This window comes from Phacochoerus africanus, chromosome 2, assembly GCF_016906955.1.
Source record: "Phacochoerus africanus isolate WHEZ1 chromosome 2, ROS_Pafr_v1, whole genome shotgun sequence".
NCBI classification, from domain to species: Eukaryota; Metazoa; Chordata; class Mammalia; order Artiodactyla; family Suidae; genus Phacochoerus; species Phacochoerus africanus.
The window spans coordinates 217,748,364-217,765,676 of record NC_062545.1 but is presented as its reverse complement, the minus strand read 5'-3'; the positions used below and the strand labels follow the sequence as shown (position 1 = coordinate 217,765,676).

Sequence of the window (17,313 nt, the reverse complement as noted above, 5' to 3'; positions counted from 1 at the left end):
ATGCAACCAAGTGGGAAACAAAATACATGAAATGAAATAGACAATAGAGACTTATAAGATCTCCAGAATAAGAAAGTCAAAATCAGAGAAGACAGAGTATCACTACCTCCAGGGTAAATATTACTTTATTAATTGTTGAAAAACAGAGACCTTTTATAATCCAAGTTAAAAAATGAAACATCAGCAATACATGAACTAGAAGAAAAAAAGAAGTGGGAATATAACTCTTGTTCATTATAGACAGCCCAAGATAAACCTGGAAAATTAATTTCTCTCTCTCTTTTTTTTTGCTTTTTTTAGAGCCTCACCTGTGGCATATGGAGGTTCCCAGGCTAGGTGTCTAATCAGTGCTACAGCTGCTGGCCTTGACCACAGCCATAGCCATGCCAGATCCGAACTGTGTCTGTGACCTACACCCTAGCTCACGGCAATGCCAGATCCTTAACCCACTGAGCATGGTTCCTAGGTGGATTCGTTTCCACCATACCATGGGAACTCCTGGAAAATTAACTTCAAACCTTAAAGCAGAAAATCTTTGGTATACCTATGATCAGACAGACACCTTCGGAAGAACATGAACAGAATGCTGCAGAGGAAGGGAAGACATGTAAACACAGAATTCAACAAATAAAGGGTCAACTATAGAAAGTAAAGGCATTATAAAAAATTTAAAAAAAGAAAAAAAAGAAAAGAAAGTAAAGGCATTATATAAAGATCGATGCACTGTCAACAAAGGACAAGCTCATGACAACTGGCTTCTTCCTAGGATACTAAAAAGAGCTCTTCCCTGAAAAGCAGCCACCTTTCTGAGACAAATAATAAATAATAATAACATAAGAAAACTGTTCCAAATACCAATGGCTATAGAAAAATCTAAGACCTTACCATCTACTAAATCCCTGGAGAGGTTTTCTAAAACCTAGTGGTAGTGCCTTGAGCCCATACCCTAAGAGGGAAGAACACTGTACTGCCCACTGAGGCATCTGTGAGCTCTCTCCATCTCTGACCCTGAATGGAAGAGATGAACCTAGAATGGGCTGTATGCTTAGGAGTGGTCTTCCACCCGATCCTAAGAATTGGCTGGATGTCAGAACACTGCTCTCTCTAACCTGAGACCTTGAACAATGTCCAGGTAGCTCTTCCTCTTTTATGCCATCCATTAAAGGAAATGCCTCTCTTGAGTTTCCAATAAGAATACCCCATGACCTCCACCGGCTGGCCAGTCTGGACCATCTCCTCAATTAGTTACCTCCAGCACCTTCATGTGGTCTTTGCCACACTAACCTGGAGGGCTCCCATCTCAGCCTCAAGGGAAGATCCACCAATTGCCACCATTAATGGACCTGCCCCACAGCCAAGAATGCCAGAGACTTTAAAGTGTGAAGTAGGGAGTTCTCATCATGGCTCAGTGGAAATGAATCTGACTAGCATCCAGGAGGACAGTTTCAACCCCAGGCCCTGCTCAGTGGGTTAAGGATCCAGCCTGGCTGTGAGCTGTGGTGTAGGTCACAGATGCAGCTCGGATCTGGTGTTGCTGTGGCTGTGGCATAGGCCAGCAGCTACAGCTCTGATTTGACCCTTGGCCTGGAAACCTCCATATGCTGTGGATACAGCCCTAAAAAGACAGAAAAGAAAATAAAATAATAAAATAAAATAAATAAAAGAAAATAAATAAAAGAAAAGAAAAAGCTATGCATACATAAAACTACAGTAAAATACCCTGTATTGGCATTCGGACAAGACCAACATGATCTTGACATTTCTGGTGTGCACACTGCTCAATAGATAATGAATGAATGAATCAATAACTGAATAAATGAACAAGTAGCTCATTTCTGTAGATTGTAAGGCATTCAGAAAGCAGGTCAGGTCAGTGATCTACCTGAGCTGTACAGATGTTGCTGGTGGCCTTGTCTCTCCGGATGTGTTGCTCCCTGGTTTGAAGAGCAAGGCGATACACTTCTTTCCCACTGGCATCTCTAGACCAGGAATAAAACATTTGGTTAGCACAGGTACTCATAGCACCAGGAATTGCCATAAATAGAGCTGCTTTTTTCCTTCCCACTTGAAGTGAATTCAGCAAAAATTACTTCAGTTCAAGGCTCTAAGGAAACAATTTCCAAACCACCTTCTTCTAAATGGGATTGCTAACTTTCAGTTTGTACTTGGAGGATTTGAAGCACTGTGATATATACAACAATCTGGGAACGTGAAAAGAAAATCTCCCAGGAATTACCCAGACTAATATAATGATGGTGATTGAAACTTTACTCTGAGCTTCTTGGCAGACTCAGAGAAAAGAGAAATACCTAACAAAAGAAACAGAATTTCTACACTAGAAAGCTAAAGCATCTATATGGCTATAAATAATGTTAATAATCTTACTTGTCTGTAATAAAATTTCTCCTTTCTTAATATAATTTAAAATCTAGATAAACAGGGGTTCTCATCATGGTGCAGGAGAAACGAATCCAACTAGGAACCGTGAGGTCGTGGGTTCCATCCCTGGCCTCGCTCAGCAGGTCAAGGATCTGGTGTTGCCATGAGCTGTGGTGTAGGTCACAAACGTGACTTGGATCCCATGTGGCTGTGGCTATAGCCACAGCACCAATTTGACCCCTAGCCTGGGAACCTCTATATGCCTAAGTGTGGCCCTCAAAAGACAAAAGACAAGAAGAAAAAAAAAAAATCCCTGTATGGAAGGTGGCGAGCATTCACGTGTGTGTGTGTGTGTGTGTGTGTGTGTGTGTTGGGATGGGATGGGGGTAGGTAGGACATGGATACCCCTAGCATTCATACCCTAATACATTCTTTCTTCTGACTCTTATGCTGTACATTTCCTTAATCCACACCAAACGGCCCAGTTAATTTCAAAAAGAATCAACAACTTTTGTGATCAAGAGAAGGAGCAGGGAAAAACCATAATCACAGTAAAGAGGAAGAAACATGAACTGCTTTACCTTGTCACCCCCACCATTCTTCCAGGCATCATCCTCACCAAGCTTTCCCGGACAGCAAAAAAGGCCGCATGTGGTCCGCCATATCCCAGTGGCACACCAAATCTCTGTGAGCTTCCCAAGGCAATGTCTACCCCAAATTCTCCGGGAGGCTTCAAGATACACAGAGCTAAAAGGTCCGTAGCACAGCAGGCCAGGCTCTAGAAGAGAAACAAGAGAAAATGGACAAGGTTTTTAACCTTCCCTGAGTGCCAGGGTAATAAATTATTCCAATTACAGGCAGACTGGCAGAGTTGGTTTGTATTCTGTTTACTCCTTCATTTGTTTAAAACATTTACTGAGTACCTACTACGTGCCAGGAACTTGAAGAAAGGAGGAAGAGGAGTTCCCATCGTGGCTCAGCAGTTAACAAACACAACTAGTATCCATGAGGACAGGGGACTGATCCCTGGCCTCACTTAGTGGGCTAAGGATCTGGCCTTGCTGTCAGTTGTGGTATAGGTTGCAGATGAGGCTTGCTCGGATCCTGTGTTGCTGTGGCTGTGGTGTAGGCCAGCAGCTTCGGCTCTGATTTGACCTCTAGCCTTGGAATCTCCATATGCCTCGGGTATGGCCCTAAAAAGACCAAAAAAAAAAAAAAAAGGAGGTAAGAAGAAGGCAGTTCTGTCATACCAAGTAATAAATGTGTGGAAATTAAAACACACCTAAAAGAGTAACAATAATAATTCAAAGTTGAGACACACGTCCATGGACCCCCACAAGGAGAGGCTTGCCTACCCCAGCCTGGTGGGCTCTCTCCACGAGTTCTGTAAAGTCTTCCACCTTCCCCTCAGTGTCTGGGTACTGGAACAGCACTCCACTGACATCTTTTCCACTGAAGTCCATTTCATGGGGTAACTTCAGTTCAATGAGGACCCCAGCATACCTGGAAAGACAGAAAACAATAATCATGCTTTTGGTTGACAAGGGAAAATTAAATTACCTACAGTTTCTTTTCAATGATACAGCATTCATATTCTCTGTCCTTCCTGAGTGCCTCACTCCCTCCTCATCCCAACACACACACACACACACACTTACACACACACGCTCACGCCCTCATCAGACACCCAGCCCTTCAGTGGTAACAGTGCTTTACATCAAATCAAGTGCATCCAACAGCTCGATTTGTTTCTTCCACCCTCATCACCTCCCCTCCCCTTTCAGAACCTGTGCCTGAGAGCAGAAACATGCCCTCTGAGGGCTCAAGAACCAATACTTGTAATTACAGAGCCATCACCACTTTGATTTTGGATAGGTCTTAGGTAAATGTAAAACTTCAGTTAAGACAAGGAAGAAGACCTTCCTTAGGTTCCTAAAACTGGCTAGTTCTTATCTCATGTCAGAAAAACACTTCTGAAGGAATGGGGTCAGGTGAAAGCCTTTTACAAGGAGAAAGCAAATAAACACACCCACAAGTAGTAGTTGTGCTATTTGCTTTATCTGCTTACAGCACTTAAAAAATACAATATGCACCTTTGTTGTACAGCAAAAATTCTCAGAAGAGTATAAACCAACCACAAAAAAACTTAGGGAAAAAAAAAAAACCAATATGCTTTCATCTACATACACTAACCTAGGTATTACATGGATTCCCATGAGCCATGTTTGAAGGGATACATACAAAATCATAATTGTGTGAGAGATCCATTTTTACTCTCTGCTTTTCAAACTTCCCAAAACACTGTTGAAATTATTTTAATATTCTTAATTTTCTTTTTACAAAAAGAAAACAAAAAACATGGTAACTTAATACAAAGCAAAGGCAACTAAACTCACTGTGTATTTCTCTCTCAAATCTGACACATTTTACTTACCAGTAAGATCATGGGAAGAAAGTGGGAGGGAAAGTAAAACTCAACAAGCCCATCTTAAACCAGGTTCACCTCCAATCAGTTGGAAATAAGAGGAAGAAACAGCAGAGATGAGCATGATATTATCACCAAATTCAAAATACAAATAAAATTAATTACTTGGCTCGAGTCTGGATGACAGCTATCGTCTGTGGGTGGCAGCGAGGGTCAACAAAAAATTTTCTCCTCTTGTTGTGTCTGTTGAAAAGGAAAATCACATTCCAACATGAACATAAAAGACATCAGAGTATCTTCTAAGAATGCAAAGCAAAGATAGTACTTAAGTCTGAGCTTAGGAAAAAAATGAGTCATTTATAACTAATACTGACATTTACTGATTAGAATTCCACTGAAATCCAATTCCCATTCTAAACTCATTTAGCAAAATCAATCTTAAATTGATCTACAGTGGAACAGGATAGAAAGCCCAGAATTAAACCCACACACCTACAGCCAACTAATCTATGACAAAGGAGGCAAGAATATACAATGTGGAAAGGACAGCCCCTTCAATAAGTGGTGCTGGGAAAACTGCACAGCCACATGGAAAAGAATGAAATGAGAACACTCCCTAACACCATACACAAAAATAAACTCCAAATGGATTCAAGACCTAGATATAAGACCAGACACTATAAAACTCTTGGAGGAAAACATAGGCCAAACACTCTCTGACATAAACGACAGCAACATCTTCTCAGATCCACCTCTTAGAGTAATGACAGTAAAAACAAAAATAAACAAATGGGACCTAGTTAAACTTAAGTTTCTGTACAGCAAAGGAACCCTAAACAAAACGAAAAGACAACCCACAGAATGGGAGAAAATCTTTGCAAATGAATCAACTGACAAGGGATTAACCTCCAAAATTTAAAAATACCTTCTGTAGCTCAATACCAAAAAAACAAATGACCCCATCCAAAAATGGGCAGACGAGCTAAACAGACAATTCTCCAAAGAAGACATATGGATGGCCAAAAAATACATGAAAAGATGTTCAACATCACTCATTATTAAAGAAATGCAAATCAAACCCACTACGATATACCACCTTACACTAGCCAGAATGGGCATTATCAAAAAGTCTACAAACAACAAGTGCCAAGAAAGAGTTACATGGGCCTTCATGATGTAAATGAAGAACGTTAGAGTTCCTGTAGTGGTTCAGTGGTTAATGAACCGGGATAGTATCCCCAAGGAAGAGGGTTTGATCCTAGGCCTCGATCAGTGGGTTAAGGATTTGGCATTACTGTGAGCTGTGGTGTAAGTCGCAGAAGCAGCTCAGATCCCACATTGCTGTGGCTATGCTGTAGGCTGGCGGCTACAGCTCCAATTTGACCCCTAGCCTGAGAAACTTCTTAAGCCAAGAGTGCGGCCCTAAAAAAGACAAAAAAAAAAGCCATTCCTACAAGGATCAACACATTAGACACCGCAGTCACCCAGCTGACTAGGCCCAAAGGCCAAAAACTTCATATCACCAGGGTGGGCAGCTTCCCCAACCAGATAGATGACCATAGACATGAGAATTCTACCAGGAAGGAAGGTAAAGAATGAAAGAAGGCCAGGAGCTGGAAAAAAATTAGTATCTAAATGTTAACCAAAGTTAACTGTGACCCAGCAACTCTGCTTCTAGAAAAGCATCCTCAGGAAATAATCATAACTTTTGACAAATATTTAACCTAGTGATACACAAAAATTTCATTAATAACAATTTCAATAGTTGGAAAACAATAATGTGTAACAATAGAGATGATGTTGTATAAATTATGGAATTTCTGATAGGGATAAGTCCAGGAGTTACACAGGTAGTTGAAGAAGTCCCAGTAGGGGACCACAGATAGAGAAGGAAACCTAGGGAAATTTGGGAGACCACTGTAAAATAACAATCGTTCAAGAAAGCCTTCGGGGAGTTCCCGTCGTGGCACATCGGAAACAAATCCGACTAGGAACCATAACGTTGCAGGTTCCATCCCTGGCCTCGCTCAATGGGTTACGGATCCAGCGTTGCCTTGAGCTGAGGTGTAGGCTGCAAAGGAAGCTCAGATCTGGCATTGCTGTGGCTCTAGTGTAGGCCGGATTAGACCCGTAGCCTGGGAACCTGCATGTGCCTTGAGTGTGGCCCTAAAAGGACAAAAGACAAAAGAAAAAGAAGAAAAGCCAACAGAATGTCTTGGAATCAAGGAGCCATAAAACCATAAATAAAAGCACTGAGATATGCCTCAGGTCTTTAAATGAAAGATAAAGTGAGGCCTGCATACAAATTCAGCAAGATAATGGTCCTTAGGTACAAGGACAAGAATTTAAGGGAAAGATGACATTCCAAAGTAGGAGACCCTCTTAAGGAAACCTGAGATAATGCAACCTATTTTAGCATATGTTACCACCCTTCTGCTGATCCGAATAAGCACCAGGACAGTCCTAGTTTGACCTCCTAGGATCAAATGCTCTCTTGACCCAATGCAAAGGAGGAGCTAGTAATGGAGGCCTGACTTCTACTCCAAGAATGAGGAAGGCCGTCTTTTCCACTTCCACTTTTCTTGGGTTATAAAAATGTAGCCCACCTAATCCTCAGGCAGAGCCTCCTCCCCTGCCTGCTTCTCAAAGGCTCTTATCTTAATAAATATATTTCTTGCTTATCACATGGTATCTTGCTGAATTCCTTCTGTGATAAGATACAGAAAACCTGAGCCTCAGTAAGTCCAGACACCATGTCAGTGATTGTAATTTAAGAAAACTTGGGTTCAGGTCCCAATCTGGGTTTAGGCTGGGTTTGAGTAAGAGGTATTTAGGTTTCACTTCCATGCAAATGAGTAATACCTTGTAGGCAATGAAAGCCATTATTTTAGAAAGTTCACTAAAGAAATGGGAAATGTTCACAACATATTGTTAAATAGAAAAAGAAAGCAAGTTATAGGAGTTCCCGTAGTAGCTCAGTAGAAGCAAATCTGACTCCATGAGGATGCAGGTTTGATCTCTGGCCTTGCTCAATGGGTTAATGATGCAGCATTGCTGTGAGCTGTGGTGTAAGCCGCAAATTCAGCTCAGATCTGGTGTTGCTATGGCTGTAGTATAGGCCATCAGCCAGCTACATCTCTGATTTTACCCCTAGCCTGGGAACCTCCATATATGCCACAGGCGCAGCCCTAAAAAAAAGAAAACAAGCTATAAAACATTAGAAACAACCTGAGAAGAATATTCTTCATAAAAGAAGGTTATACTTATTTACATATAATATCACAGGTTGCTAGTTACTACTTAGTATCTGTTTTTCCTGTCACCCATAATAATAGAACTCCGATATGTAGGATGCAGCAATGCACTGTGAACAGAAGTTTGGCACTTGCCATCAGCCTCTACATGGAGTAAAACATAAGCCATTGCAGCTGCCAACCTGCAGTGGAGCTCAGGGTGGAGACAAGGAGTGAGGCAGTCTATGCTCTGGGAAAACTGGAAGAACACGTCTTCAGATAGTTAGATATTTTTAGGAGAAGATTTTATGAGCCCAATTCTTGCATCTCCTCATACCTAGAAAAACACTAAAATCTGTCAATAATGACTGATGTCTGTGACTAGCAGTAACCTTCATGAGATCAGCAGCAAACTTCTGTAAAATGTGTGTATTGGCTGCATGCACCTCCCCCTTCACCTTCATGACATAATCTTGCTATTTCCTCTCTCCTCTTTGGGGCAGTATTTCAGAGCTGCCTGGGCTTTTGTTAGTGGGCAAAACAAAAGATGTCATGGTCCTCAGTGAGAACAGCCACTCCCAAGGGTGGGCCAGTGAGTCCTGAGGGAACTCAGGGAAGAAACAAAGACTGGCCCACAGCTGAGGTGCAGATCAAAGGAGTGCTTCCAAAAAGCCCAGACCTTCTTCCCACACAAACAAGTTTTCTATAATCTTCTTCCATCAACCCAATTATCTGTAAATCCTTTGTTCCTACTACCTTCCCTTTGTTGCAAAAACTCATATATCCTAGCATCACCCCTCACTTCATCAGAGGGGTTTCTCAGAGCTACTTGAGATGCTGTCTCCTGTCCTTAAATCCTAATTTCATGCCAAGAAAAACTTAACTCTTAGCTTCCAGGCTGTATTTTTTGGTTGACAGCGCCCATCTGAAAAAAACTGCATTTCCCCTGGTCACTTGTAGGTTAGGGGTGGTCAATGAAGCATAAGTAAAAGTTACTGAGCAGGGGCTTCCGAAAAACTATTTAAGGAGGGCTTATTCAGATAAGAGTACCCTTATCTTCTCCCTGAGAACATTTATCATGGCTAAAACTCCAGCAGTCATCTTGTGACCCTGAGGACTGTGGACAAAGACTGTTCCCTGCCGTTCTGGTAAACAAAGAATGTTCCCCACCATCTCAGTTCTACGAGGATCAAGTCATTGCAAGAGCAGCTGCCCACTGATGGTACACCTTGAGAGGAATTCAGGCTGGAGAAAAACAGGAAGTAGTCTATGCTTTGGATACTGGCCCTAAATAGTTAAGATGCATTTCTAAGAAATAATTTCAATGAGCCCAGACTCTTATATCTTCCCATACAATGAAAAGCACTAACGTCATTAACTTGAGATGTCTTTTCTTTGTGACTAGCAGTAACCTTTCTTTTTTTGACTGGGCCCGTGGTATGCAGAAGTTCGCAAGCCACAGATCAAACGCGAGCCACAGCGGTCACAATGCCAAATCCTTAACCACGAAGCCACCAGGGAATTTCTAGAGGTAATCTTTTAATATCTGACTACATGTTTGTTTGTTTTGTTTTTTTTTCCCTTAGCAAATAATCTCCCACATATTCTGGTCCTTCACTAGAGTTCCTCAGAGCTATCTGAGAGACTGTGCCCTGGGCTATCATCCTCAGTAAGATCCCTGAATAAAATTTAACTCATAACTTTTAGAATGTATGTTTTTCTTCAGTCTATAGGATGAAAGCCTCATGCTAAAAATGGCAAAGAGAGAAGAGCACTGGTCCTTTATACTATCTCAGAGCTGCTATAACATTCCTAAACTTAACACTACATATGCGAAGAGCAAAATGTCTTTCTTAACACAATGTTAAATAAACAAGAGCGGCTTTTTAAGGCTCTACTATTTCAGATATTTTTGTTACCTCATCTAACTGGTGGTATAATGATACTGATATGATGTATCTCATACACACAGATATGTGTGTGTGTGTGTGCATGCGTGGAAGAGCAAGAGAAAGTCACTGAGCACTGTTTGGTTCAGTGGAGCCGCCATCTGTGCAGCAGGAGTGAGACTGGAAGCTGTCCCTCCCCCTCAGGGAACCTCATGCTGGGCCTCTCACCTGTGGCAAAGCTGCATTGCCTCTGCAGCTGCGGTGCCCTCATCCAGCAGGGATGCGTTAGCCGTGTCCATGCCTGTGATGTCACACACCATGGTCTGGTAATTGAGTAAACTCTCCAGTCTTCCCTGAGACACCTCTGGCTGGTAGGGAGTATACTGGGTGATCCTGTAAGGGATGCAAAAGGCTGTTAAAACTGTGAATCCACTATTAAGAAAAAGTTCATTAAATGCCTTCATTTTAGAATTTAGTATCTGAAAATTTGCCTCTGGAGAATGATATAATATATCAATAAGCTTACATTTTGTCCTTCGTAAGGCAGCTCAGAATTCAATTATAATATTATCCTTTATTTGGGAATAATCAGTACTTTTCTATCCCTCTAAGATACTTAATCTTAAATTTCTATTTTAACAATCTTATTATATGTTTTATTATAAGCTGTCTCTTAAAATCCACCTGCCTTCCTATGGTATTATAAACAGAATTAAAAAAAAAAAAAAGACTCGGAGCTCCCATTGTGTTACAATGCGATGGGAAGCTGCTTGGGAACACTGGGACACCTGTTTGATTTCTCAGCACAGCACAGTGGGTCTGGCATTGCTGTGGCTCAGATCTGATCACAGGCCTGGGAGCTCCATATGCCATGGGGAAGCCAAAAATAAAAAAAAATAGGAGTTCCTGTTGTGGTATAGCAGAGATGAATCTGACACCTCTGAGGTTGCAGGTTTAATCCCTGGCCTCACTCACTGGGTTAAGGATCTGGCGTTGCCGTGAGCAGTGGTGTAGGTCGCAGACTCAGCTTGGATCTGGCGTTGCTGTGGCTGTGGTGTAGGCAGGCAGCTGTAGCTCCAATTTGACCCCTAGCCTAGGAACCTTCAGATGCCGTGGGCGATCCCTAAAAAGCAAAAAAAAAAAAAAATTAATAAAATAAAATAAATAAAAGAGTTGTTAAAAAAAAAAAAAAAAACCTCACCTCAATCATGGCTCACAATAGAAAGGCATCCAAGAATCTAATATCTAACACTTAAAATTTTGGATTGGGGGGACTTCCTGTGTGGCTCACAACATAACAACTTGGCGTTGCTTCTACAGTGGCTGTGGCTCGACCTCTAGCTCAGCAACTTTCATATGCCGAAGGTGTGGCCACATGTTTAAAAAAAAAAAAATTTTTGGTTTGGGGGAGAGGGGCTTTGTTTATACTAACCAGAAGTTCTGTGTGCTCCTAAAAAATTAATAGAGCTCTATTTAAGAATTTTCATTATGGAGTTCACATTGTGGCCCAGTGGAAACAAATCCGACTGGTATCCATGAAGATGTGGGTTCAATCTCTGGCCTCGCTCAGTGGGTCTGAGATCTCTAGCGTAGCTGTGAGCTGTGGTGTAGGTCACAGAAATGGCTCAGATCCTGAGTTGCTGTGGCTGTGATGTAGGCCAGCAGCTGTAGCTCCAATTCGACCCCTAGCTGGGAACTTCCGTATGCCACAGGTGCAGTCCTAAAAAGTAAAAAGAAAAAAAAGAAAGTTACTCTCTACTTATAAAGGCTTATAAAGTTAATCCCATAGATATCAAAATTCTAGAATTTAAATGGCTATGAATTCCCTTGTAGTGCAGTGGTTTAAGGATCCTGAATTGTCACTGCAGCATCTTGGGTCGCTGCTATGGCATGGGTATGATCCAGGTGCAGGCAAAAAAAAAAAAAAAATACAAAGGGTTAGAAGGCAGAATATCTTATATCCTCCAGTTGATAGCCAAAAATGTGCCTTTAAGTATGAGTTAATCCTCTTGGTGCCTTCATCCTTTTTTTTCATCCATTCATTTACTCATGCTACAGATATTTTCTACAGGCCTACTAAGTGCCAAAAACTATGATAAATTCTGGTGGCACATCATGAGCAAGATGGACAACAGGCCCTGATCTCAAGGAGAATATATTGTAATAGGGGAAAAGACAAAAATAACATAAAATCCGGTGTTCCCTGGTATCTAGTGCTTAAGAATGTGGCACAGGTTTGATCCCTGGCCTGGGAGCTTCTGCATGCTGTGGGTGTGGCCAAAAAAAAAAAGAGAAAAAAGTTTCAGCTGTGGTACAGTGGGTTAAGAATCTAACTGCAGCCACTCAAGTTGCTGCAGAGGCCCAAGTTTGATACCTGGCCCAAAGCAGTGGGTTAAAGGATCCGGTGTTGCTGCAGCTGCGGCATGGATCACAGCCACAGCTTGGATTCAACCCAAGGCACAGGAACTTCCATCTGCTATGAGTGCAGCAATAATAAATGAATGAATGAATGAATAAATAAAATAATTTCAGAGGGATGAATATTTTAAAGAAAATAAAATAAGAGGAGAAAGGGTGACTGAGGACTTACTACAAAGCTGATCTCTTTTTACCAAGAATAATCCAGTCACTCTACCACCAAAGTGTGTCAGACTGGGGCCCATGATCCCACATGTGATTAACATTGTTTCTCACCTCTCTTGTTTTCATTCTTCCAAGCCTGAAGAGTATTAGGAAAAATTGCATTTTATTTTGTTTTCATTTTTTAAACATTTTTCCTTCCTCTCTTGTTCTGGTAATCACATTCAGGATCTTTCTACCCACTCCTTCCATTTTTTCTTTTCTGAAGGCTTTGAAATCAATATCGTCTTACCTTTGAGGGGGAGTAGAGTGAGGGAGCTTGACTTACCAAGTGGTGAAATAATTTTTCTGAAACTTTCATTGGTTTAGCAGTGTATGTGTGTGTTTATATAGCACAGTACATTTTTGCTTCAATTAATTCCTTGAACAGCCTGGCTTAGCAACTGTAAATCAGTTTGCCACATTCTAAGTGGGTGGTGAACTGGAATAAATGAGGCACACAATACATAATGTAGACAAAGCAGAAAGGGAATCTGAGCAGAAATGGGGTCACACAAAAGGCAAAGACAAGGGTAACTGTGACCTCAGATCAGATAAGATCTTCATACATAGCATAGTCTGCCACTGCGAAGACATATACTTAGATTGCCTGGCTAATGTGAAATTCTTTTTAGTTACAAATCATTTTTTGACATATAGACAGACACACAAATTTATACACAAGCATACACATGTATCAGCTAGCCCATCTAAAGAATGGAAGATTCAGTATGTCCATAAAGATAGACAAAGAACATCCAATAGGAAGAGAGAGAGAAAGATGCTCCAAAGAATCCACTGAAAGGAGAGCGATTAAATAAATTGGACAACTACATATAATACTATGGATTGTGAAAATGAGGTGTCAGCATTTCCTGACATAGAAGATGCTCATGACATATTCATTTTTAAAGTAAAATATAAAATACCACAATTTCATTTTTGTAAAAACATGGAAGCAAAATGTAAACAGTGGTTTTCTGTGAGTAATGAGATTAACTGTACTTTTTACTTTCTTTTATTGTATGTTATAAATATTAAAGATATAGGCTGACATTTACTAACCATCTTCTGTCATATCAGGAACACATTCACAATCTTTTGCTGATTATGTTACGTATGCTCATTGTAAAAAGTTGGAAAACTGAAACAACTACTGAGAAAATAACATCACCCATAATCTCCAAACTCCGAGATAACAACAGTTAACATTTACATTTCTTTTCAATTTTTTTCTTTTTCTGTCCATTTTTATATTGTGTTGCCTGCCCCATTTCTTATTGTGTCTTTTCTTTACACATTCTTTTTTTTCCCTGTTTTATTGAAGTATAACTAACAAAACTGTATATATTAAAATTGTACCGGAGCTATCGTCTTGGCACAGTGGAAATGAATCCATTTGGGAACCATGAAGTTGCAGGTTCAATCCATGGCCTCACTCAGTGGGTTAAGGATTCAGCATTGCCATGAGCTGTGGTGTAGGTTGCAACACGGCTCGGATCTGGTGTTGCTGTGGCCCTGGCGTAGGCCGGCAGCAACAACTCTGCATTGAACCCTAGCCTGGGAACCTCCATATGCTGCGTGCAGGTACAGCCCTAAAAAGGACAAACGACAGAAAAAAAAAAAAAAAAGAAAGAAAAGTATATAACATGATGTCTTGATATATGCATACTTTGTGAAATGATTATCGCAATCGGGTTAATTTCAGTATTTTTGAGAACACCATATTTACATTTCAAAGTAAGATTATATTCTATATAAAGATTTTTGTTTTGTTCTGTTTTGTTTTGCCTTTTTGCCATTTTTTGGGCCGCTCCCGCGGCATATGGAGGTTCTCAGGCTAGGGGTTGAATCAGATCTGCAGCCGCTGGCCTACCCCACAGCCATAGCAACTCAGGATCTGAGCCACGTCTGCAACCTACACCAAGCTCACGGCAATGCCAGATGCTTAACCCACTGAGCAAGGCCAGGGATCAAATCCACAACCTCATGGTTCCTAGTCAGATTTGTTAACCGCTGAGCCATGACGGGAACTCCTATATTCCATATAAAGTTTTATCTCTATTTTTGTTCTGTTAATATTATTTCATGGACTTTTTTTTTCTTTCTTTTTTTTTTTTAATAGCTGCATTGAGCAGCAACTTGATGTGGAAACTCAGTTCCTGACCAGAGATTGAATCCAGGCCAGTGATAAAAGCACTGATTCCTAATCACTAGACCACTAGAGAACATTTTTGTTTTTTTGCTTTTTTGCTTTTTTTTTGGCCTTGCCCACAGCATGTGGAAGTTCCTGGGGCAGAGGTGGAACCTGAGCCACAGCCGTGACAATGCCAAATCCCTAACCACTAAGCCACCTGGGAACTCCTCTAACTGTAAATATTATTCAGAAATATGTATTTAATTGCTATGTGGCATTAAATGATTTATCAAAATTTTTTCAACAAGTGCCCTCAAGTTGAAGATTACTTTTGGTTTCTTTTTTTCTTTCTTCTTCTTCTTTTTTTTTTTAATGGCTGCCCCTGCAGCATAAGGAAGTTCGAGGCTAGGGGTCAAATTGGAGCTGTAGCTGCCAGCCTATGCCACAGCCATAGCAATTCCAGATCTGAGCCACATCTGCAACCTATGCCACAGCTTGTGGCAACGACAAATCCTTAATCCAGTAATCGAGGCCAGGGATGGAACTGGCATCCTCATGGATACTAGTTGATTCTTAACCCACTGAGCCACAATGGGAATTCCAGTTTTAAATATTAGAAAGATCATATAATTTTATATTCCCTTAAGTAGTGGTTTCTGCATGCTAAGAATTAAGAAGCCCTGGGTGTCACACATGGGGCATCCCCAGCCCCATGGAGGAATGGACACTTCACCTCATCCTAGCAGCGCTGGAGAGGTGCCTTTTTATGGAATGCACAGCCCCTAGCCTTGTCAAGGACCAACTTTTTGATGAGTTACGAGTCAAGGATAGTAAGTCAGCTGCAACCTTGACTGTATAGCACTGTATTTCTATACAAGATCCATGGAATCAGCCATTTGGTACCCGTTCCATTACATGCATGTTGCTTTGTTTTTCCTTCATTGGGTAAATAAAGCCAAGCTGTCTTTTAAAAAAAAAAAAAAGCAGCAGCACCCCTGGGTGTCAACCTAAATTCTCTAATTTATTACCTGTGGCTTAGGAACAAGTCACTAAACTTTTCCCCACCAGATTTCCCTTGGCCATGAATAGAGATAACATCATCTATATCAGATATTATCTTAACACTCAAATCCAGTTAATATACATAAAGCATTTTGGAAATGGTAAAGTCCTTCCCAAATGCTGGTTATTTTTTGAAAATTTTATCCTCTGTTCTGGCCTCTAATTTTTAAAAAACACTCATAGACATCTCCCAAAGGGTTTATTCACTGTTCTATTCAGATATTTTTAGATACTTTCACTCAACAATATTTTTCTGGAAATTCATCACATCCCAGGTTGGCCTCTCATTACCTATATTTCCTCCAACAAGATCATCAAACAAGATAGTTTCTCTTCTTGAGTTATGCTATTCCTTCAAAAATACTCTGATTATGCCATTTCCCAAGGTAAAAATTTCAGATATTTTTAGCCCCAAATAATGACCACTTGTGCTATATTTGTTCCAGCATCATATATCCACTCCTTTCTTTGTTGCCTTACAAGCCTAGGGCAGTGCTTAAAATAGGAAATTACCAAGTATTTCTGGTGCAAACATGCACATTTGACTTTCCTGGTCAAATGAGGATGGCTCCCCAATTACCGGCAAGAAAAAGCCTCTAACTTCCCAAGCAGAGGCCTTCATACCTGAGCCCATATCATGTTATTCCTTCCATCACAGACTCTGGGATTTAATATCCCCCCTCCCTTACTCAGCCTTTCTCTCCTTGCTCTAAGCCCAAGCTTAGGTAGATGCTAATTAGCACTGCTAAAAGCAAAGAGCTTTAAAACTGTTTTCTTGCAAAGATGACAAATACACAATCCTACTTTTTTTGCTGGTAAACTTTTTTATAGTCTACATGTTGTTCTTTATGCTACTAAACAGGCATAAATGAGCTCAAAAATCATCTATTAAAGGACTTGGATCGGTGAGTTTCAAGCCTAGAGATACTAAATAAATTCTCATTTCAGAAGAAAAATGCTAGCACATGGCACACCATCCTGGTTAAAAGGGCTTAGCTGCCTTAGGCAAAACAGTGATAAAGAAAATGTCTGTGATCTGCAATTTCTATGTTCCAATTGATATTTAACTCAATTAACTTTTCTAGATATATTTTAATATTAAAAAGCGAAAAGTATCTGTATGTTCAAGAAGGCATTCTGTCCTACCCAAAAAGGATGACTGATATATTTAACAGGGCATTAATATTTATTACAAAACAATCAGGATTCTCCATGATTTTGAGCAAAAAAGAGGGAGGTAATGGTGCGGAGATGTGGGGGGGAGGGGGGCCGCAACCGGAGATTCTCTCATTTTAATCCCAGTGCCAATATTGCAAAAAACAGAAATGGTCACAAAGAAAATGTTAAGTTTTGATATTAGTTAATGGATGTTATCAGCAATAGAAAAATCTGGAAAAGTAAATCCCATAAAATATATTCTAGGTCTGATGTAAATTTTCTTGTAAGAGTCCAAATGTTTGTATTCTCTAGACGCTGTTACCCATTTATTTTCACCTCACGTCACCGGAATTTGTTGGTTCCATCCCTATGGCAACCATTCAGAAGGGCGATAATGTGAAGTCTACCCAG

The 17,313-nt window shown here is 40.6% G+C and overlaps 1 protein-coding gene across 1 annotated transcript in view; it reads right to left on the bottom strand.

The window, feature by feature from the left end:
* GLDC (glycine decarboxylase) overlaps nucleotides 1-17,313 on the bottom strand; it is a 108,377-nt gene that overhangs the window by 60,810 nt on the left and 30,254 nt on the right. The window contains exons 4-8 of the mRNA XM_047767662.1: nucleotides 10,155-10,319; nucleotides 4,970-5,047; nucleotides 3,735-3,882; nucleotides 2,961-3,157; nucleotides 1,883-1,979 (exon numbers count right to left, since the gene is read on the bottom strand). Of these exons, the coding sequence (XP_047623618.1) occupies nucleotides 1,883-1,979; nucleotides 2,961-3,157; nucleotides 3,735-3,882; nucleotides 4,970-5,047; nucleotides 10,155-10,319 (685 nt within the window). The remainder of the gene's footprint in view (nucleotides 1-1,882; nucleotides 1,980-2,960; nucleotides 3,158-3,734; nucleotides 3,883-4,969; nucleotides 5,048-10,154; nucleotides 10,320-17,313) is intronic.